Source organism: Pipistrellus hanaki (genome assembly GCF_964339955.1).
Source record: "Pipistrellus hanaki genome assembly, chromosome: 3".
NCBI lineage: Eukaryota > Metazoa > Chordata > Mammalia > Chiroptera > Vespertilionidae > Pipistrellus > Pipistrellus hanaki.
Genome location: NC_140505.1, coordinates 1,437,609 through 1,458,924, shown reverse-complemented (window position 1 = coordinate 1,458,924; position 21,316 = coordinate 1,437,609). Strand labels below are relative to the sequence as shown.

The 21,316-nt window shown below is 65.4% G+C and overlaps 1 protein-coding gene across 3 annotated transcripts; it reads left to right on the top strand.

Annotated features, from left to right (window-relative positions):
- The first annotated feature begins 416 nt into the window (after positions 1 to 416).
- CLN8 (CLN8 transmembrane ER and ERGIC protein) lies at positions 417 to 19,734 on the top strand. Of its 3 annotated transcripts, none has more exons than XM_084878364.1 (3): positions 417 to 512; positions 15,975 to 16,640; positions 18,270 to 19,734. In XM_084878364.1, the coding sequence occupies exons 2-3, from the start codon at positions 16,098 to 16,100 to the stop codon at positions 18,597 to 18,599; spliced, it is 873 nt and encodes a 290-aa protein (XP_084734490.1). In that variant the 5' UTR covers positions 417 to 512; positions 15,975 to 16,097; the 3' UTR covers positions 18,600 to 19,734. The 3 variants fall into 3 exon arrangements, with proteins under 3 accessions (XP_084734490.1, XP_084734489.1, XP_084734488.1); XM_084878363.1 differs by lacking the exon at positions 417 to 512 and adding an exon at positions 9,119 to 9,268; XM_084878362.1 differs by lacking the exon at positions 417 to 512 and adding an exon at positions 10,807 to 10,938.
- The last annotated feature ends 1,582 nt before the right edge of the window (positions 19,735 to 21,316 follow it).

Sequence of the window (21,316 nt, the reverse complement as noted above, 5' to 3'; positions counted from 1 at the left end):
GGGGAGTCGGACGGGAGCCGCCTGTGGATTAGGCACCGGCGCCCAGCAGACCCGTCTGGGGGTTGATGGTTAAAGGGGCTGTGAGGGACCGAGGGGCTTCGGAAGCCACTGTCTGTAGGGGAAACGTACCCGAGTTGCCCTGGGATACGGGTGGCTCCGGCAAAGGACATGGGACTCACCCGGGAGAGGCTGGACAAGGGCGTTGCAGCGCCAAGATCGGCCCCCAGGGGGCAGCACGAACCCCGCACACAGGCCTTCCCCGCCTGTGAGAGCCTGGGGCACAGCCTCAGGGTGGTTCTCCACGCCGTCTGCGCCAGGGGGCTGCCCAGGGGACCGGGGAAGCCATAGCAGTTTCTAAAGGAGCTGACGCCGCCCGCTCCCTTCCCTGCCGGCGTGGAGCACGGGGCTGTGAGGACACAGTCCCCGGAGCACACATGCTGCCTCAGGGAGCCCACGCGGCACAGAAACAAACAGGACGCCGGAGAAGGAAGTGACGGGTCTTTCCTTCTTAAGTATGTTTTATTGGTTTTATTTTATTCCGAGAGGAAGGGGGAGGGAGAGGGAGACAGAAACATCAAAGGTGAGAGAGAACCATGGGTCAGCTGCCTCCTGCACCCTCACCCCCACCCCCCGCACTGGGGATGGAGCCCACAGCCCGGGCCTGTGCCCTGCCTGGGATGGAGCCCGGGACCCCTCAGTCCGCAGGCCGGCGCTGTGCGCCCGCAGCCGCCCCGGCGGGCCCCACGTGCTCCGGCCCCCCAGGGGAGAGTGTTCCCGGTGCAGCCCCAGCAGCCCGGTCAGGATTCCAGCCTTCACCAGTGCGGCCAGGAGGGAACCCTCAGGCAGAGCCGCACGCACGCCCGGAGGAGGGGTGGGCGGCCGCCTGGCCTGCGCGGCCCGGATTCTCTCTCTTTATTTATTTATTATCTTTGCCGAGGAGCAGTGGGCGGGCGGCATTGCCCCGGGCTCGGCGTAGCCAGAGGCTGAGTCCATCTGGAAATGCTCCCACCACCAGCCGGGCCGGCGTGGGTCCCCGCGGGGACGGTGAGACTTTAAGATCTACTCTCCGGCTGAAACCGGTTCGGCTCAGTGGATAGAGCGTCGGCCTGCGGACTGAAGGGTCCCAGGTTTGATTCCGGTCAAGGGCATGTACCTTGGTTGTGGGCACATCCCCAATGGGGGGTGTGCAGGAGGCAGCTGATGGATGTTTCTGACTCTCTATCCCTCTCCCTTCCTCTCCATAAAAAATCAATAAAATATATTTAAAAAAAAATAAAAATAAATAAAAAAAGATCTCCTCTCCGGGCAGCTTTCCGGCCTCCACACCGTGTGTCCCGGGAGTGGCTGAGACCGGGGTCTTTTCACTCCTTTAGTCTCTTACCTGACAGGGGACCGCCCGCCCACACGCCCGCCCAGAGCTCCCAGTCAGGCAAAGGCCAGGCCGCACGCCTGACCTCGGCGGTTCCAAACATGTTTCCCCGGTGACGGTGTGCGGGCGGTGGCTCCCTCCCCCCCACCGCCCTCCTCCCTCCGGCCTGCCCCGGCACAGCTGGCCGCACAGCTGGGATCCCCGGGAATTTCCAGCCTGGCCGTGGGTACGCGCCCGGAGATCCCGTGATGGGGTGGGCGTGGTGCCTACACCGACCCAGATTCCTCTGCCCTGGAATGCAGGCCTGACCCACCCCGGCCCCGGGCACCCTCCAGCCCTGAGCCCTGAGCCCCAGCCAGGCCTGAACGCGTGTCCTGGGGCCGCGTTCCTGAAAACACTGGCTGGTGTGGCTCAGTGCTGAGCGTCGACCTGTGAACCAGGAGGTCACGATTGGATTCCCTGTCAGGGTACCTGCCGGGGTTGCAGGCTCCATCCCCAGCAGGGGGCGTGCAGGAGGCAGTGGTCTATGATTCTCATCATTGAAGTTCCTCTCTCTATCTTTCCTTCCTCTCTGAAACCAATAAAAATATATTTGCAGAAGAAGAAGGAAGAGGAAGAAGAAGAGAAGGAGGAGAAGGAGGTGGAGGGGGAGGAAGAGAAGGAGGGGGAAGGGGAGAGGGAAGTGGGAGGAAGGGGAGGAGGAGAGCTCTCGGCCCACAGGCGGGAGGTCAGAGGGAACTGGGTGGTTGGTCACTGGGTTACGGGTGCGATCGCCTGAGCACAGAGATAAAGGGCCGTGGGCAGGTTTGTTCTGGAAATGGGGCTCTCCCCTGGAGAGCAGCGTGCGGTGACCCCATGTGGCCTGCCGGGGCCTCTCCCCGGCCTCACCATCCCGCCCGGCGTGGTCTCTGCCTGGACGCTCACAGGGTCACCGGGGTGCCCGGTGCTCGCTGGGCCGTCTGGCGTCCCAGCAGACCGTGGGCGGCTGCGGGCCGTGGCGACACCTCGGTCCTCGTGCCGAGTGAGTCAGGCCTGCGCCCCGCCCCACACCCACGGCCATGGCTACAGCCAGGGACAGCCTTCCCGGCGTCAGGCCCGCCGAGGAGGGCTGCGTCCGTCCTGCCGCCTGGAGCTCCGAGCTGCCCCCTGAGCCTGCCCCCGGCTCTGGCAGGGGTGGCCCTGAGGGCGGCCGGCGCGGACGGTCCTGCGGCCGCTGTGGGCCCTGATCTGGTGTCACATCGTCTCTGCTCCGGCTGGAAGGCAGGTGAGCTTCCCGCATCCTCCCCAGCCTGCCCGGGGGCCCTGGCCTGGCCCCAGCTCCGGGGGGCACGGCCGCGCGGGGGTGTGGCTCGGCGGTCCCACCGCGCCGTGCCGGGCGGAGGGCGGCTCCGGGAGTGGGCGCTGGGCTGAGGAGAGACCGAGGCGCAGCTTCTGAGCCAGCCAGTCAGGCGGTTCTGAGTCGCCCGGCGGGTCACCGGGAGCCGGCCCGGGCCGAGCCGACCGGAGCCGGAGCCGGACGGGCCTGTTGGGGCGGAGGCTCACTCCGGCTCAGCCTCTCCCAGGGATCCAGGCTGTACTGGGGGGCGGGGGGGGATGGGGGTGGGGGAGGGGGGAGCCTCTCTCCCCCAGAGGTTTCTCCGCCCCCGGGCTGGCCTGCCTTTTATATATTTACTTTTTAATTGATGTCGGAGAGGAGGGGAGAGGGAGAGAGAGGGGAACATCCACGATGACAGGGAATCGCGGGCCGGCCGCCTCCTGCACGCCCCCTGGGCCAGGATCCTGACCGGGAATGGCACTGTGACCTCCTGCTCACAGGTCCGCGCACCCACGGCCCCGCCCGCCGGGCGCTGTCGTCTTTGTTGTGGGCACAGCTTGGCGTCTGGAGCGCCTCCAGCCCCACCCCGCGCGGGGACCAGCCTGCGGCAGGAGGGCGGCCAGGGCGCCCTGGAGGGACCCTTTGCCCCGGACGGTTGCAGTCCTGAGCTCCCAGGGTCCCAGGGGGTGGGGGGCCAGCCCTCAGGGGTAGCTGCGCTCTGACCAGGGGGTGCTGATGCTGAGGGGACGGCAGAGACCGTTCACCGTCTCAGTGTGTGCTCAGCCATCAGCCCGCGGTCACCAGCAGGGGCCGCAGCCGCCGGCCGGGCCGACCCCCGCCCAGCCCCCGCGTCCCCGTGGGCCCAGGCAGCCTGGCCCAGCCGCACAGGAGCAGGCGCGGCCCCAGGAGATGCTCCTTCCCCTAGGCCCGGGGCGGCAAGCTCACCAGCCAGCAGAGCCAAGTCAGCAGGACAGTGATTGACATTTATTCTGAGAGACAAATTTTTTAAAATCAAACTTTTTCCAACTCCACTTCTTCACAATAGACTGGCCCAGGCCATGGTGTTTGGAACCCACAGCCGGTGACGGGCAGGGGGTGCGAGGCTAATGACCAGGCACCAGCACCCAGGCCATCCCGGCATTCCTGGCGGCCGCAGGGTCACAGCACCGGTGAGGGGGTCGGGACCGGACCAGCGGCCAGCCCAGGGGAGTGACCCGTCAGCACAGGGCCAGTGGGCCTGGAGGCTGAGGGGGGCGGGGTGGGGCTGAGGGGGGCGGGGTATGGCTGGGGGGGGGCGGGGTATGGCTGAGGGGGGCCGAGGTGGGGCTGAGGGGGGCGGGGAATGGCTGGGGGGGGCGGTGGGGCTGAGGGGGGCGGGGTATGGCTGGGGGGGGGGCGGGGTATGGCTGAGGGGGGCCGAGGTGGGGGCTGAGGGGGGCCGGGTGGGGCTGAGGGGGGCGGGGAATGGCTGGGGGGGGCGGGGGGGCTGAGGGGGGCGGGGTATGGCTGAGGGGGGCCGAGGTGGGGGCTGAGGGGGGCGGGGTATGGCTGGGGGGGCGGGGTATGGCTGAGGGGGGCCGAGGTGGGGGCTGAGGGGGGCGGGGTATGGCTGGGGGGGGCGGGGGGGCTGAGGGGGGCGGGGTATGGCTGAGGGGGGCGGGGTGGGCTAAGGGGGGCGGGGTATGGCTGGGGGGGGGCGGGGTATGGCTGAGGGGGGCGGGGGGGGCTAAGGGGGGCGGGGTATGGCTGAGGGGGGGCGGGGGGCTGAGGGGGCCGCACTGCCTTGGTCCCGAGAATCACCCGGTTCCTGCTGGGTGGACGTGGTGCCTGCCCTGTTTTCTGGAAGCCCAGTGTGAGGCGCACTCTCCCAGGGAGGGGTGCTGCCCACTGAGGCTCCCTCCTCCCCGCTCCTCCCTCCCCCGTCTCTCCCCCTCCCTCCCTCCTCCTCTGCGCCCCCTCCTCTGCCCGGTTCCTAGAAAGAACTAGCAGGAGAGCGGAAACCGCCCACCTCTCTGTCTTTTAAAAATGTGTCCTTTTCTTTCCTCTTTAAAAAAATATTTTTATTGATGTCAGAGAGGAAGTGAGAGGGAGAGAGATAGAAACATCAATGCTGAGAGAGTCCAGGATCGGCTGCCTCCTGCACACCCCCCACTGGGGATGGAGCCCACACCCAGGCATATGCTCTGCCTTGGAATCGAACTGTGACCTCCTGGTTCAGAGGTTGACACTCACCCCCTGAGGCGTGATGGAGGATGGAGGAGGGAGGAGGGAGGAGGGAGTAGGGAGGATGGAGGATAGGGGATAGGGGATGGAGAAGGGAGGAGGGAGAAGGGAGGATGGAAAATGGAGGATAGAGGATAGGGGATGGAGGAGGGAGGAGGGAGGAGGGAGGATGGAGTAGGGAGGATAGAGGATAGAGGATAGGGGATAGGGGATGGAGAAGGGAGGAGGGAGAAGGGAGGAGGGAGAAGGGAGAATGGAAAATGGAGGATAGAGGATAGGGGATGGAGGAGGGAGGAGGGAGGATGGAGTAGGGAGGATGGAGGATAGAGGATAGGGGATAGAGGATAGGGGATGGAGGATAGGGGATAGGGGATGGAGGAGGGAGGAGGGAGGAGGGAGGATGGAGGATGGAGGATAGAGGATAGGGGATAGAGGATAGGGGATGGAGGATAGGGGATAGGGGATGGAGGAGGGAGGAGGGAGGAGGGAGTAGGGAGGATGGAGGATAGAGGATAGGGGATGGAGGATAGGGGATAGGGGATGGAGAAGGGAGGAGGGAGAAGGGAGGATGGAAAATGGAGGATAGAGGATAGGGGATAGGGGATAGGGGATGGAGGAGGGAGGAGGGAGGAGGGAGGATGGAGAATGTGGAGGATAGGGGTTGGAGGAAGGAGGATAGAGGATGGAGGATAGAGGATAGGGGATGGAGGAGGGAGGAAGGAGGATGGAGGATGGAGAAGGGAGGATAGAGGATAGGGGATGGAGGAGGGAGGAGGGAGGAGGGAGTAGGGAGGATGGAGGATAGAGGATAGGGGATGGAGGATAGGGGATAGGGGATGGAGAAGGGAGGAGGGAGAAGGGAGGATGGAAAATGGAGGATAGAGGATAGGGGATAGGGGATAGGGGATGGAGGAGGGAGGAGGGAGGAGGGAGGATGGAGAATGTGGAGGATAGGGGTTGGAGGAAGGAGGATAGAGGATGGAGGATAGAGGATAGGGGATGGAGGAGGGAGGAAGGAGGATGGAGGATGGAGAAGGGAGGATAGAGGATAGGGGATGGAGGAGGGAGGAGGGAGGATGGAGTAGGGAGGATGGAGGATAGAGGATAGGGGATAGGGGATAGGGGATGGAGGATAGGGGATAGGGGATGGAGGATAGGGGATAGGGGATGGAGAAGGGAGGAGGGAGAAGGGAGGATGGAAAATGGAGGATAGAGGATAGGGGATAGGGGATAGGGGATGGAGGAGGGAGGAGGGAGGAGGGAGAAGGGAGAATGGAAAATGGAGGTTAGAGGATAGGGGATGGAGGAGGGAGGAGGGAGGATGGAGTAGGGAGGATGGAGGATGGAGGATAGGGGATAGGGGATGGAGGAGGGAGGAGGGAGGAGGGAGGAGGGAGGAGGGAGGCTGGAGAATGGAGGAGGCTGGCAGGTCACACACCTGGTGCTCACAGGAGGGAGGCGTGGGTGGGAGTCAGGCCTCCCGCTGCACCTGGGCGTTCGTCACCGGTGACCGTGGTGTGTCAGGTGGTGACTGTTGTCATGGCTGTAACCAGGGCAGCGTGCAGAGACAGCCTGCCCGATGACTCCCGGCCAGGGAGTCACCACATGTCTGACTGGAGGGCTCCTGGCTCTCCGCTCAGCACCTGACTGGGCCGACCTACCGCACCCTGCACAGCGGGGAGAGGCGGCGGGAACCTGCCCGCGCCCGCACGGAACAGCACCGTGGCATCCTGCGTGCGTGTGCGTGTGTGTGTGTGTGTGTGTGTGTGTGTGTGTACCGTGGCATCCTGTGTGTGTGTGTGTGTGTGTGTGTGAGTGTGTGTGGGCCAGAGCGGGTCTGCCATGGCGGCCGGTCCCGTGTGGGCTGTTGACTGTGTGCAGGAGGGATTCCGAGGTTCGAGTCCAGGTGATGTGAGGGCACGTTTGTGACGGCTGGGACAGCGAGACAGCGGAAAGGCAGCGCAGGCTCGGTGTTGTCATTGGGGGTGTTGTCATTGGGTGTTGTCATTGGGGTGTTGTCATTGGAAGGCCAGCATGGAAGGTCAGTCGAGGGTGGGTGGGCAGGCTCAACACCCGTCTCAGATGGTGGTTTAAGAAAACGGAATTTATTTAAGGGAAGTGTGTGTGTGGGGGGATATGCATGGGAAGGGCTGCCCAGCACCGGCCAGGGGGATGGGGCGGGGGAGGGACAGAAGCACCAGCAGAGCCTGGCGGCTGCTGTCCGCTCACCGAGGGTCAGAGAAAAGGGGGCTGGGGGTGGGCTCAGGGGTGAGCCTGGAGGAGCTGCCACTGCCCTGCCTGTGGCTCCCCCGTGGCTGGCTCCCGGGGCCCCTCAGTGAAAGGAGATGCCAGAAGCAGGGGAGATCTGGGGAGCCCAGGAGGGAGAAAGCGGGATGGGCTGGGCTGTCACAGGACGGGGATCCATCGAGCAATGCTCGGAGCACTCCGAGTCACCCGGTATTCGCCGGGGGCTCAGCGAACATGGATTCAAATTCTGAGCAGAGCTACAAGCAGAACTTCCCTCCTTAGAGAGCCAGCCCCGCGTGTGCTCAGTGGTTATCGCGCTGAAGCTGCTGGCCTTGAAAACAACACAGCTCTATCCAATTAAAACACACCAGGCGTGCGAGCGTGGGCGTGCCTAATCTCCGGCCTACAAGGTCAGAAGGCTAGTTTATCTTCCTTGTGATTCCAGCAGGCTAGAGCAGCTGGAAAGCAAAGTTATTTATTCGTTTGTTTGTTTGTTTGTTTGTTTATAGAATAGAGGCCGTCTAAAAAAACAGCAGCGAATTCCAAACAGAAGTTTTACAAAATAGGGGTTGGCCTTCCAGGGCTTTTAGGGGCGATCTTAGGGCCGGAAGCCCGGAGGGGCCCGTCTTAGTGGATTGGTCAGCGCCAGTCATTGCAGCTGGGGCAGGGGGTGGCGCCCTCACCCCTTCTCCCCGCCACCTCTTCCCCACCTCTTGTGGCTCTTCTGGGCCTGGAGTGGAAATGCAGAGCAGGCTCGGTGTTGTCATTGGGGTGTTGTTATTGGGGTGTTGTTATTGGGGGTGTTGTTATTGGGGTGTTGTATTGGGGTGTTGTCGATGAGGTGTTGTTGTTGGGTGTGTATTGGGGTGTTGTATTGGAGTGTTGTCATTGGGGTGTTGTTATTGGAGTGTTGTATTGGGGTGTTGTCATTGGGGTGTTGTCGTTGGGGTGTTGTCGTTGGGTGTTGTTATTGGGGTGTTATTGGGGGTGTTGTTATTGGGGTGTTGTATTGGGGTGTGTATTGGGGTGTTGTCGATGGGGTGTTGTTATTGGGGTGTTGTATTGGGGTGTTGTATTGGAGTGTTGTCATTGGGGTGTTGTCATTGGGGTGTTGTTATTGGGGTGTTGTATTGGGGTGTTGTGTGTGGAAGGCCAGGCCAGAGTGGAAGGTCAGCATGGGGGTGGGCGGGCAGGCTCATAAGCAGTCTCAGATGGTGGATAAAGAAAAACGGAATTTATTTAAGGGAAGGGGTGGGGGTGGGATATGCAAAGGAAGGGCTGCCTGGACTGAAATGAGGGAAATGGGGGAAGTGAGGGAGGCGAGGGGGCAGCCTGGGGCAGCCCCGGGCGCTGGGGCTCCATCCTCAAGTGCAGTCCCGGGCAGAAGCCATCAGGGTGGGTCTGGGCCGAGCTGGGCTGGGCTGCGGGGGAAGGGGGGGCGGGGCGGGGGCTCAGGTGCCTTCAGGGGTCCAGTCCTCCTGTGGCCTAACGCCTGTGTCCAGTGAGCTTTCCCGGTCCTGTCCTCCTGAGGGGAAGCCTGCATGAGGCCTGAGGGTGGAACTGCCCGCGGGCCTCACAGTTACCTCCAGGGAGGAAAGGTCAGGAGGAGGTCAAACCGCAGGAGGGGTGACAGGCCGGGGAGGACAGGCCCCCGGGGCCGTCCATCCCAGTTCCCCATTCCCCTTGCCGAGGACTTTCCCAGTTTAGGGTCGGGTGCCAGCCGGACCAGCGGCCACCGAGCAGCGTCTCGGTGAGAACGGGCTCCCCACCCCGAGGGCGGGTCATCCTAAGCCTCTTATCTGTCCCCTCGGTGTCCTGGAGCCAGGCTATCACCAGCCCCAGGGAGGGCCCGCCCTGGCCTCCGGGTCTGGCCGGTCTTCCATCCCAGCCTCAGGGGGCCCCCGGGGTGGTGACGGCCTTAAAGACGAGAGGCTTGGGTGACAATCTTGGCCCGGGCGCTGCTCAGGCACCGGGGGGTCCCTCCCGGCCAGCGGGGCATCCGAGCCCCACCCCGGGGAGTCCACACGGATCAGTGGGGTGCCGCGGTCCCAGCACAGCTCCCGCCTCAGCGCTGAGCCAGGTCTGACTCCAAAGCCAGTTTTCTCTGCCAGAAGGTGAGGCTGCGGGCTCCCCCAGGCCTGGCCAGGCACCTGCCCTCAGCCCAGCTCCAGGCCCCGGGCCGGCCCCGCTGTGGCTGCCTTTGTGCGGGAAGGGGGTGCAGACCGGCAAAACTCTGCTCTGTGCACAGAGCTCAGCTCACGGGGGCGGGGGGGGGGGGGTGTGTGCACCCGCCTTATAAACCTGGCTCACCCCGTATCTCAGATCAATTCCTCTTTAAATTAAGTGATAGGCGCTGAATTCCCACCTGAGGGCTGCTGTCCCCTCAGGGCAGTGCTCTGCGCGGGCACCTGCACTCTCCAGGGGACCTGGGCTCTGAGAGGTGGGGGCTGACAGGTGGGGGGCTGACAGGTGGGGCAGGGCTGACAGGCGCGGCGCTGCTGCAGATGCCTCTGTGCGGGATGAAGTGATGCAGTGGCTGGAAACCTCAGGCCCAGGGACCAGGGGGCATACTCGGGTTAACTGCCTTCTCCAGGGCCCTCCTGGGAGGGGCGCTGTGCTGGGCTGAGCTGGGCTGGGCCAGGCTGGGCAGGGCGGGTTCACTCTGTTAACAAAAAAAATATTGAAACCTATAAAGAATTTTTGTGAGTTTATTTGAGCCAAATTGTCGACACAGGCCAGGAAGCAGAATCTCAACGGATTGAGATAATGCTCCGAAGAATGGCGGGTTATATTTCTCTATTTATACACAGAAATCAAAGGAGGGACAGAGGTGGGTTACATGAAATTCATTGGTGATGGGTTAGGGAGGCGGAGAAAGCAAAGCGGTGGGAAACTCCTGGGATTGGATAAAAAGTAAAATGACGGACGTGTACTCAGGTGAGTGCAGGAACAATTAACATGATAAAGAAGGAATTTGAGGCATCTGTCCTGGTGCTCACCACATTTGGTTTTGCCCTGAGGGGTCTGGGGTAAAAGGAAGTTACAAACCCAGACATCTCACAGATATGTTATCTCAGAGGCGGGGAGGCAGATGGGCTCAGTAAAGATTTAAATTGATCTTTGTCAGGTGAAATATCTGGGACGTGACTACCCATTATAACCTGTTAGATATTTAATTTCCAAGCCATCTTTTGTGGTGATCTTAGGTCTCTGGGTTTGCAAGACTGCCACGCAGCCTCCCTGAGCTGCCAGGGCAGCGTGCGGCTCTCTTCGTTCACAGCGGAGCGGCGGGAGGACCGGGTCACTGCAGGTCACGGTCACGGGTCCAGGTCGGAAGTGAAACTGCAGCGTCAGGCTCTCCCAGGGCTGGTGGGGCGGCCCCATCGCCGCGCTCCGGTCTCCAGGGACTTGAGCAGCGGGGGCGGCTTCAGTGGGAGAGTCCATGCGTGGCGCCGGGAGCTCAGGGGTCACCGGGGCTCCCCGGGGACTCGGGGGGCGCGACTGGGGTGCTAGTGGGGTCCGCCCGGAGGAGCCCTCCGCGCAGAGCCCGTCCCCCAAGGGCCCCCCGCCCCGCCCGTGGTTCCGCCCTCTCTCCCCCCTGCCCCGAGAGCCAGTGGTTCCGCCCAGCCCCGCCCACCGCTCAGGCCCCGCCCACCGGCCTGCGCATGCGCGCCCGCGCCTGCCCCGGGGTCGCGATGGCGGGCGGGGAGGGCGGGGCGGCGCGCGCGGGTGACCGGCGCCGGGAGCGCAGCGGTGCGCGGGGTCCGCGCGGGGCGGCGCGCAGGTGAGGGCGCGGGGCCGGCGGGGAGGGCGCGGGGCCGGGCTCCGGGTGCCAGGGCGGAGGGCGGGGAGGCCCAGCGGCCCGGGCTCCGGGTCCGGTTCTGCTGGGGTCCGGGCCGCGGGCTCCCGGGCAGCGGGTCGGTGGTCCCGGGATAGGGGGTGCGGGGGTGCGGGGGCCGGGAAGGCCGCGGTGCAGCGGGTCCTCGCTGGGCATCGGCCTGGACTTGGGGGACTTGGGGGTGACAGGCGGCGGGGGGGCGGGTGCGGGGTGCCGGGGCGCTGTCTGAGTCACCCCCAGGGCCCCCGGGGGCTGGCCTTCCCCCCCCCCCACATCCAGGCAGCCCCTCCGGCCTTTCCGGGCAGTGGGAGCTGACGTTGAGCCCCAGTGAGCCCGCAGGCACCCGGCCCGGGCTGCTGAGAGCTGGGCGTCACGGCGTCACGCCCGGTCTGGTGTCTGAGTTTCCTCCATGGAGCCGGGATCTCCGGTCTGGGAGGAAACTCTGTTGCAATCTGTTAACGTTAAGGCTCGGGATGTTGCAAACAATTCCTGTGGCTGCGGGGAGCTCCTGCGGGCTGGCTGAGCCCATGGCGGGAGGAGGGAGCCCTGCGACCACTGGGTGAGGCCGGGCAGTGGGTGCGGGGTGAGGGCACCTGCGGGGAGCAGCCTCCGGGGGCAGCCTGGCGGGGAGCAGCGGGGTGTCTCGGGCAGGAACGCCCGCCCCTGGTCCTGTCCTGCAGGTCAGCCTCTGCTCCGCAGGCTGAGGTTGGCGGGCCCTGGCCAGTCCCGTGGCCCTCGGGGCTTGTTACTCAATAGTCCAGCGGGACATGGCACCGGCCTTTCTGTCCTGTTTTTTACTTCATTTCCAAGGGTGGGGTCCGTGTGCTCACCACTCACAAGTGCCGGGCGGTGTCCACAGCGATCGGGCGCCCTGTGCACCCACAGGTGTGTCCGGGACCCACAGGGCCTGCCCGTCTCATTTATTAAACATGCCCGGAGCGGCGGCCGCCGGGCCTGCAGAGAAAGGAGGCGCCATGGCTGTGGACAGGCTCTCCCGCCGAAATGAAGCTGCGGAGTCAGCTGCTTTCGCGTCTTCACTTCCCTCTGGGCTGCGGCTCCTCTACATTCCTTCAGTCCCAGAGCGGCTGCTGTGGAGGGGCTGGGCTTGATCCAAAGAGCGGGGTGATGCCTGCTGTGGGGTCCCCAGTGTCCCCTGGGAGGGGAACAGTTATCTGTAGGCCTACAGGGAGAAGCCCTACGTTGGGGCCTGGGTGAGGCGGGCATGCGGGCCCTGTCCCCTGTGCCGCCTAAGGTGAGGGATGTGGTCAGTGAGCAGCCAGAAAGGACACTCGGGGGCTCTGCGGCTCCAGGATGGCCGGGCGGGCCAGGGCGGGTCCAGCAGGGGCATGGGCGGCTCCGCTGGCCTGGCTGGGTCCCTGCGGATCCCCACAGCCTGGCCTCGTCCTGTGGCTCAGGCGCTTCCCTGGCCTGGGCATCGCTGCAGGTGCTCACAGCCCAGAAACCAGTGCGCGCAGCTGTGCAGACGCGGGAGGTCCTGAGCAAGGGTCAGCGAGGGAGAGGTTAGGGACTGAGAGGGGCAATAGGACTTGTAGCGAGTTGTGTCTGCAGCGAGTTGTACTGGTTGTGTCTGTGGGAGCTGTGTATGTGTGGCGCTGTGTGTGTCTGTAATGAGCACCATCTTCAGAGGGGCACCTACAGGCCGGACGCCAGTCTGGGGTTTCTCAGGGTGTGACCTGGAAGGACAGTGTATTCCTGGACTCCCAGTCCTTGGAGCCAGCTCCGTTCCCCCCTGGGGTGCTGGCCCCACCCCTGCCTTCCCCTGCCCTCCCTGCCTTCCCTGCCCTCGGTGTGGGCCTCTCACTGCCCTGGCACCTCCCATCCTGTCACAGGCATTGCACCATCAGACAGTCCAGCTTGTGGTTCAGAAACACGAGGGCCCCGTGCTGGGGTCCGTGTGCCGGCCCCTCCCGAGTCCTAGGCAGTCGGGGCAGCTGGTGAGTGGTCCCTTGTCTTACAGCCTTTGCTCTTGCAGTTTCCCTCGCCCGGCAGTCCACTTTGGCCACCTTCCCTGACCCCTGCTCTTGTCCCAGGGTCCACTGTGCTGTAGATGGGGGCTGGGGAGTCGGAGGAGGGGGCAGGAAGGAAAGGGAAGGGGGCAGCAGGGAGGAGGGGGCAGCAGGGGGACTGGGGAGGTCTGTTCGGAGCTCAGGACGGCCAGGCTTGGTGTGCTTGGTGCGTAGCTCACAGCGAGAGCCGCCACAGCAGGAGGAGACCCTTTGCCATCGTTTGGTTCTCTCACGGAGGAAGGGAGAAGCTGAGCTGTCCCCCTTGGGTCATAGGGCTTCACCCCAGGCGGCACTGGAGACCATGCCAGCTCCGTGGTCTACACCTGCCTGTGGGCACCGGGGGAGCCGTGGGCACTGCAGGAAGGCAGGCAGAGCTGAGTGCTGGCGCAGGGCCGGCATGGTCCTCAGGCACGGGCACAGAAAGCCGCAGCCTGGGCGGCCTCAGCGGCCCCAGGCGGTCCCTCATCCCTGGTCCCGCCCCTGCGGAGCCTGTGACTCGGGCCATCACCGTCACCAGCCTGTGCGTCTGAGAGCTGGGACCTGGTGCTCCGTGCTGAGCGGTGGGCAGTTGAACACGCTGGCGCGTAGCAGGTGCTGCATGTTAGAAATGGGCCCCCCAGCCTGCCTGTGTCTGTGTTTCTCATTCCCTGGCAGCCCTGACCCGGTGTGGGAGGAAATGTGTTCTTAGCTCCTGGACAGCAGAACCAAGGTTCGAACCCACTGAGCGGCTGCTCTTGGCTCCTTGGTCCCAGTGCCCTGGCGCCCTCATCCCGCCCCCACCAACAGCCCTGCTCTGGCACTTCCGAGGGGACCGGGTCGCGGTCAGCCTCCGGGCTCGGCCAAGGGCACGGTCACGCAACCGCGCAAAACGGGAACCAGCCCTCTCTGACCGTCAGGGAGAAGCCCGAGGAGAAGCTGAGGGCGCCGGGCGGAGCTCTGGGTGCGGGCAGGCAGCCCCTCGGGGTCACGAGGGTCCCCTGGGGGAGGGCTCCTCCCCACCCAGCACTCAGAGCCCCGCCCCGAGCTCACCTTCCCCAGCCTGCGCCCTGGGACCGCCTGGTGCTCGCCCTGCCTGGTGGGCGGGGGACGGATGTGCTGCACAGGCAGCTGTGCTCTCTGAGGTCCGCCAGGGCAGCACGGAGAGGCCGGCCACTACACGCGGGTCCCAGACAAGCACCTCATGGGGAGACTCGGGGGGTCGGGGGGTAGGGGGGGAGGTGGCAGGAGAGGGGAAGGTCGAGGCCAGGCCCTTTGGGGCTTTCCCGGGAGGGGCAGGTGGGCAGGGGACACGCGGGTGGCTGGATTGAGCAGTTGGGGGCCTGGGGCTGTCGGCGTGGCCCTGGTTGCCTGGCACCTGGCCTGGCCTCAGGTCTGGATGGCTGAGGGGGGGGCGGTCCCAGGCTGCCCAGGCGTGCTCCTGGCTGTGCTGGGGGATGCATCTCTCTAGCCAGGGAGGCGAACATCAGAGCCGGCGGGAAAACCCCACACCCACACCCAGAGCCGAGTGCTCCTGCCGCCTCTTAGCCCGGAGTCGCACCAGGTCTGTGTACAGAACAACTTTGTTTTATGTCAAACACGTTTTATTTCACGAGGTCACGTCCTGGGGCATGTGTCCACTCTGTACCTGACTGCTCCCCCGGCGGCTTCGCCAGGGCCACCTGCCTCCTGGTGGGTCCCGCGGGCGGATCCCCGAAGCAGGCGCGGCCGGAGCAGGTGGATTCGCAGGTGCCTTCAGGGTCACAGACGTCCCGTGTGCAGCCGGGACATGCAGAGCTGAGCCTGTCGCACTCCGCCGTGCCCGGGCGTCTGCGCTGCCCGCGGTGGGCCCCGAGGCGGAGGCTGTCCAGGCTGGCCGGGGGTCAGCACAGGGCAGCGTGAGCACGCTGGAGCCTCCGCTGGGGACGGTGGCCGGTGGGAGCTTGTAGGATGGCCCTTCCCAGCCCAGCGCAGCCCTGGCCTGGGAGGGCCTGGGGGAGGAGGTGGCAGCTGGGCCTGAGGGCGGGGAGGGGAGTGGGGACCCGTTAGGTCCAGGCTGGGGCCAGGAGAGCCCGTGTTTTCAGAAACTGGAGGTTCACTGAGCAGCAGCGGGGGAGGTGCAGGAGGCCGGGGGCCTGGGGCTCCAAGGTCAGGCGGTCAGGCTCTGACCTGCTGTCCTCACACAGGCTAGGCAGCCTCGGGCCTGCTGGGACCTCTGTGCCTCAGAGCCCGGCTCAGTGATCTCTGTCCGTCAAACCCAGGTCACTGAGAAGCGACGGTGTGAGGGCAGCATCGCAGGGCCGTGCGGGGCGGCCTGTGTCTGCCGAGGAGAGAAGCTGGTGCCGGGGAAGCCTGCGCACGGCACTCCCCTCCGTACCCTGCGGCCGCAGGAGGAAGTGCCTGAGCCGGGGCCGTGAACTCTCCCCGCGGTCCTCGTGATGCTCGGTTTAGCTAGGGGTGTTTCCCGGTTAGGTTAGAAGGAGGACCTGCTGTTCCTCTGTCCACGGGGTCACGGGGGCACCGACACCTACTGTGCGCCAGACCGGCTGGGTCCCCGGACGCAGCACCTCCGCGGTGCTCTCCGCAGAGCTGCCCGCTGGACGGCGGCTCCAGGACCTGGGCCGCTGGGCCTGCCCCAGGCGAGCCGGCTCTGTCCCTCCGCCCGGGGCCTGAGCTGGGAATGGGCCCGCAGACGGGGGAGCTGCTTGTAGGCCGGCCTTCCCCGCCAGGTAAGACGAGAGGCTGCATCCAGGGTAATGCCTGGGGTCTGGCCTGGGATGGCCTCCGAGAGGGGGCGGGGGCGGCCTGTCCCCGCTGGGCCTCCCGTCCTCGTGTGACTTCCTTTCTCATGCGTGACCGGGGGGCGTCTCCGTGCTGTGCCAGGGCCGCAGGCAGGCGTGAGGGTGAGGCGAGGCGGACCTGAGCCGTGTTGTCCCGCTTCCGGTCAGCCGACGTCAGGCCCTTGTCTCTCTTCCTCAGGCGGAGGGCGGATACATGAGGACCCCAGCGGCCGCGCTCCGGCCCTTCGTGTTGGATGAGACTCGGCGTGGGGCCCGGCGGCCCTGAGCTGACCGCGGGCGCCGCGACCGGGGACTCGGGACCATGAGTCTCGCGGGCGAGCAGGGCGCGTCCGAGAGCGTCTTCGACCTGGACTACGCCTCCTGGCCGGTCCGCGCCGCGCTGGTGGCCGCCGGCTTCGCCTTCTACCTGGGCGTCTTCGTGGTGTGCCACCAGCTGTCCTCCTCCCTGAATGCCACGTACCACGCCCTGGTGGCCAAGGAGAAGGTCTTCTGGAACCTGGCGGCCACGCGGGCCGTGTTCGGCGTGCAGAGCTCGGCCGCGGGCCTGTGGACGCTGCTGGCGGACCCGGTGCTGGCGGCCGACAAGGTGCACGCCCAGCAGAGCTGGTCCTGGTTCCACGTGGCCACGGCCACCGGCTTCTTCGGCTTCGAGAACGCGGCCCTGCACCTGTCGAACGCGCGCTTCCGCACCTTCGACCCCTTCCTGGCGCTGCACCACCTCTTCGCCTTCCTGGGCTTCCTGGGGCTGCTGGCCAACCTGCAGGCCGGCCACTACCTGGCCATGGCCACGCTGCTGCTGGAGGTCAGCACGCCCTTCACCTGCGTGTCCTGGATGCTGCTGAAGGTGAGCGCCCCCCGGGGGGCGTCAGGCGGCGCGACTGCAGGCGGCACCAGCAAGAGCTGTTTTTGGCTGAATTTAATTTAATTTAATTTAAAATTTGTTTATTGATTTCAGAGAGGAAGGGAGAGAGATAGAAACATCAATAATGAGAGAGAATCACGGATCGGCTGCCTCCTGCACACCCACTACCGGGGATCAGGCCCGCAGCCCGGGCACGTGCCCTGAGCAGGATCAGATCCGGGACTTTTCAGTCTGCAGGCCGATGTTCTGTCCACAGAGCCACACCAGCCAGGGCAAATTCTGTTCCTGTTAAAGAAGTGGTTTAAATGGGGCTGGGGAGCCTGCAGCTGCGGTGCAGCCCTTGACTGAGACAGACCCTCAGGTGTGCTGGACACAGAGGTGTCCAACGCTGTGTGACGGACACGGGCTGACCATGTGACAGTCACCTGCGGGGCCGTGGAGTGCTGCCTCCCCGTGCACACGCCTCCCCGTGCACACGCCTCCCCGTGCACACGCCTCCCCGTGCACACGCCTCCCCGTGCACACGCATTGGAGCGGTCCAGGTGGCAGCGGGTGAGGCTGAACAGGAGCCACGGAGCCCACTTCCCCTGGAGGCCACAGATGGGGTGCCGGGTCGGGTCCCAGTTCTGCTTTTGGAAGATGAAACCTCACACTTTCCCACTGCGGCTGCTCGGTGCTCATTCCCACGCCCCTCAGCACTGCCCTCCTCCTCCGGGGCCATCTGGCAGGGGGAGGCCCGTCTCGCTGGTCTGGAGGGCTTTCCTGACAGCCAGCGGCATCCGCGCTCTCTCACAGCTGTCATCGCTGTCCCCGTTTGTCTGGAAAACCCCTCTGCCCGGAGCCCGCTTTTCACCGATTCCTCCCTTTAGACTGTTAGCGGGATGGCTCTTCATCCGCTGAGACTGTCTCACCGGGTCCGTGGCCGACAGCCGTGCGCCGCCACCTCCGGCCTCCTCTCTGCTGGCTGTCCCTTTGTGAGGGGCCCGGCCGCCAGCAGCTGGCCTGTGCCTTTTATATCTGACGTTTCTGTGTTATGTACAGAGCTAGCACCTGTCAGAGGCAGATGGAGGTCTTGAGTGCCCCTTCTCGGAGGGTCACTGAGTGTGACTTAGCGAAGCCACGTCCACGCGCTGACGGGAACACTGGCGCACACGCAGGGCCGCACTCCCGGTCAGACCGTGGCCGGCTGAGCAGCCGCGCCAGAAGGAGCGCCCTGGCCGAGTGTCCTCGGAGGCTCCCGCGGAGTCGCTGGGGACCCGTCTGCTCTCTCTGCTGCTGTTGCCTACAGTCTGGGGTCAGAGGCCAGAAGTCCTGGCTGAGACCAGCATGAGAAGGGACCCTTAGCAGGCTGGCTCTGTGGTTTGGCTGCAGCCCTGAAAGCGAGGTGTCCTGTGAATAGAATGACCTCGGCAGGGTCACTCTGGCTCAGTCCCAGGGCATTGAGGTCAAATACACAAAAGCCCGTGGGCCAGGAACTGACCTTGCCCTGAGCGGCTCCTGGGCTGTCCCCCGGGGAGGGCTGTCCCTCTGGGCTGGGCACGGGGGTGGGGGAGGCCTGGGCAGGACACGTGTCCGTGCACGGCCGTGCTGACCGCTGTTGTGTCCCCGCAGGCTGGCTGGGCCGACTCGCCGCTCTGGAAGGCGAACCAGTGGCTGATGGTCCACATGTTCCACTGCCGCATGGTGCTCACCTACCACATGTGGTGGGTGTGCCTGCAGCACTGGGAGGGCCTGCGGGACACCCTGGACCCGCCGCACCTGGCGCTCTTCCTGCTGGGCCTGAGCCTCCTCACGCTGGTGCTCAACCCCTACTGGACCCACAAGAAGACGCAGCAGCTGCTCAGCCCCGTGGACTGGAACTTCGTGGCGCCCCCGCCGCCGCCCCGGTACCCCGCCCCGCCCCGGGCCAACGGCCAGCTGCCCCTCAAGAAGGGGCTGTAGCTGGGAGCCCCGCCTCCCACGCCTGGCGCTGCTCCCGAGGGACCGCTTGGTGTGGGTTAGTGTTAATTCCCAGGTCGCCACCAAGCCCTCCGAGTGATGGCCTCCCGTCCGCCGTCCGTCACGGTTCCTTCCCGGGAGCCCAGCCTGGGGGCGCGCTGCTCACAGAAGGTTCCGGGGAGGCGGGCTGGGTTCCGGTGCAGGCGGCGGCTTTCTCGCCCTCGCCTCGCTGGGCCGCACAGACGTGGCGTTTTCTCCAGCCGAGGGCCGGTCTCCCGGTCGGTCTCCACCGGCAGGAAGGTGGGAGCCGCGGTGCTGCCTGCTCACCTGTTGCTGTGGCCGAGCCCAGCCCCGCCTGCGAGGCTGCCTGGCTGACAGTCTACGGGAAATGCACGCACCGGGCTCCGCAGCCTGCACCTGCTGTCCCAGCCGGGCCTGTTCCCTGGGAGGAATGGCCCTGAGGGAGAAGCCTTGTCACCAGTTCCCCTGACTGTCCAGCGGGTGCAGCAGCGCCCTCTGGGGCCCATGCTGCAGCGGCACCGTGTGGGAGCACCCAGCCCCCTGGTGTGTTTGACAGGAGCCTCGCAGATTTTTTATCAAGAAGTTACAGGAAACCAGCATTATGTGTTCCCATGGAATCGCGCAGTTGATGAAATGAGGAAGATATTGAATCATCAGAACTGTCTAGATTTCAAAGACATCCCCATTTGACTAGGTTGCCAGCAGGTGCCGGAATGAGACCTGGTTCCTTGGCTCTTTTCTCTGGGTTTCACGACAAGGGGTGACGGCCCCCTGCGGGCTGCGGGCTCCCTGCTTCCTGGCTGCCTGGGGCCCGCCCAGGACGTCCGGCCCCTGCCGTGCCCGGCACCGGCACCCCCCGCCCCAGCAGTGTCCCCCCGAGAGGCCCCGGCTTCTGTGCTTGTCACAGTTGCCGTCCCATCGGAGGGACTGTATGGAAGCACACTTCTCAGAGGGAGCCTTGATTCCGGCGCTCTGACTTTATTGATCACGTCCCTATTTATCGCCCCTAAGAAGTGAGTTAAATCTAACAGCACACGAATCATGCCCGTGACTGACCGGTGCCCTGCGGGGCTGCGGCAGCCGGACGTCTAACGGTAATAAAGCAGCCGGTGTTTGCCGCGCCCGAGGGGTGACTCCTTTCTCAGCGCGCCCTCCCCTGAGGGTCTGTCACACCGCGTGACGGGGACCTTCGTGTTCACGGCCCCGTGTTTATCGATCTCCGCCGGGACTTCCTGTCTCAGTGAAGGCGCTGGGGCGCAGACGGCAGGCCCAGAGCAGGTGAGGGGTGGGGCCCTCCGCTCCCGGTGCTCCGTCCTGACCCCACTTCTGTCGTGAGGACCCCCACCCTCCTGGTTTGTATTGCTCCCAGGTGGTACCCCGAAATCCGGGCCCCTCCCCCGGCCCAGGTTCCCGCCGGCTGTGCCCTGGCTGAGCTGAGGGCCTCGGGCGACGGAGAGATGCCTGCGGGCTCAGGTGACATCCGCCATCCCCATGACACCGGCCCGAGGACGCTGCTTGTGTGACACGTCCGTGGAGAGAGCAGAGCTATGCGGGGGGTTCTGCTAACGATCAGAAGCGCTGGGTCTCCGGAAGATCGGGGGATCGGGCTGCGTCCCTCTTCGCGCCGAGGGTTCTGAGCGTTCCTGCTCCTCTCATTCGCCGGGTGCACCCTGAGGCCCGACACCTCCCCGCCTGTCACGTGGTCAGGTCAGCTGCAGCCCCTGCCAGGACGGCTGTGGGTTAGAGATGCTCCCACGTGCACATGGCTCCTCCTCACCCCACTGCTCCAGCAGCAAGTATGGGGGCAGGCCCTCGCAGGGTTCTGGCTGGGCGGGGGTCAGGCCTCACCTGGGAGGAGTGAGGAGCGGGCTCTGCCTCAGGTGGGCAGGTGGCGGGGGCTCCGATGGAAGGGCCCCGTGGGTGGAGCATCGGGGAGCCTGGTTAGTTAGGTCCGGGGGAGACTGCCTTCTCCTGACCAAAGTGGGGCGGGTCCCCACCCCCAGTCCTGCTCCACTGGGCGGGGCCGGCTGGGGAAGCCTGCCTCCTGCACACACCGCCCTCGGAGAGGCGCGAGGCTCCCGGGCTGACTGTGACAGTCACACACCGGCCGCACAGCCAGGCCGACAGCATCCGGTCAGTGAGTCAGTGAGGCGCTGCCTCCGCCCGCGCAGCCTCAGGGCAGCCCCAGGGCCCCCCATTCCCATTCCCACCGACACTGGGTCCCTGCCCCCCCCTCCTCTGCACCGCGGCGTCCCCACCGGCCATTTGGCAGGGACTGGTGGGCAGGTAGGCAGACGGGCAGAGCAAGCACGAGGGGCCGGGGCCAGCGGGACGAAAGCCGGGTGCCTGGCTAAGGACATTGTGGGGGAGGGGCCCGCCCCGGGTGACCTCTCCTCCCCCAGCACACCCCTGTCCTGTGTGTGCACCCCCGACCGTTCCCCCGGGAGACAGCGTCAGGGCCCAGAAAAGAGCAAAACCAGCCAGTGACCCCGTGGCTGCTGCAGGGCCGGCTGCATGGCCAGTGACCCTGCCCGGGCACCGGCCAGCCAGTCCATGAGACCCAGCCTGGAAGGACACACTGGCAGCCGACTGTTCTCCTGAGACCCCCCCCCCCCCCCGACCCCCCAAAGCCCTCCACCCGGACGGCCCTCGGGACCGAGGGCCAGCTCCCTCCCACCTCCACTCCCAAGTAGGGAGGA

Excerpts from the sequence above, each read along its gene's own strand:
- CLN8 (XM_084878364.1), top strand. The coding sequence starts at position 16,098 with ATGAGTCTCGCGGGCGAGCAGGGCGCGTCCGAGAGCGTCTTCGACCTG. Across the intron at positions 16,641-18,269 it reads TGTCCTGGATGCTGCTGAAG|GCTGGCTGGGCCGACTCGCC; the intron begins GTGAGCGCCCCC and ends GTGTCCCCGCAG.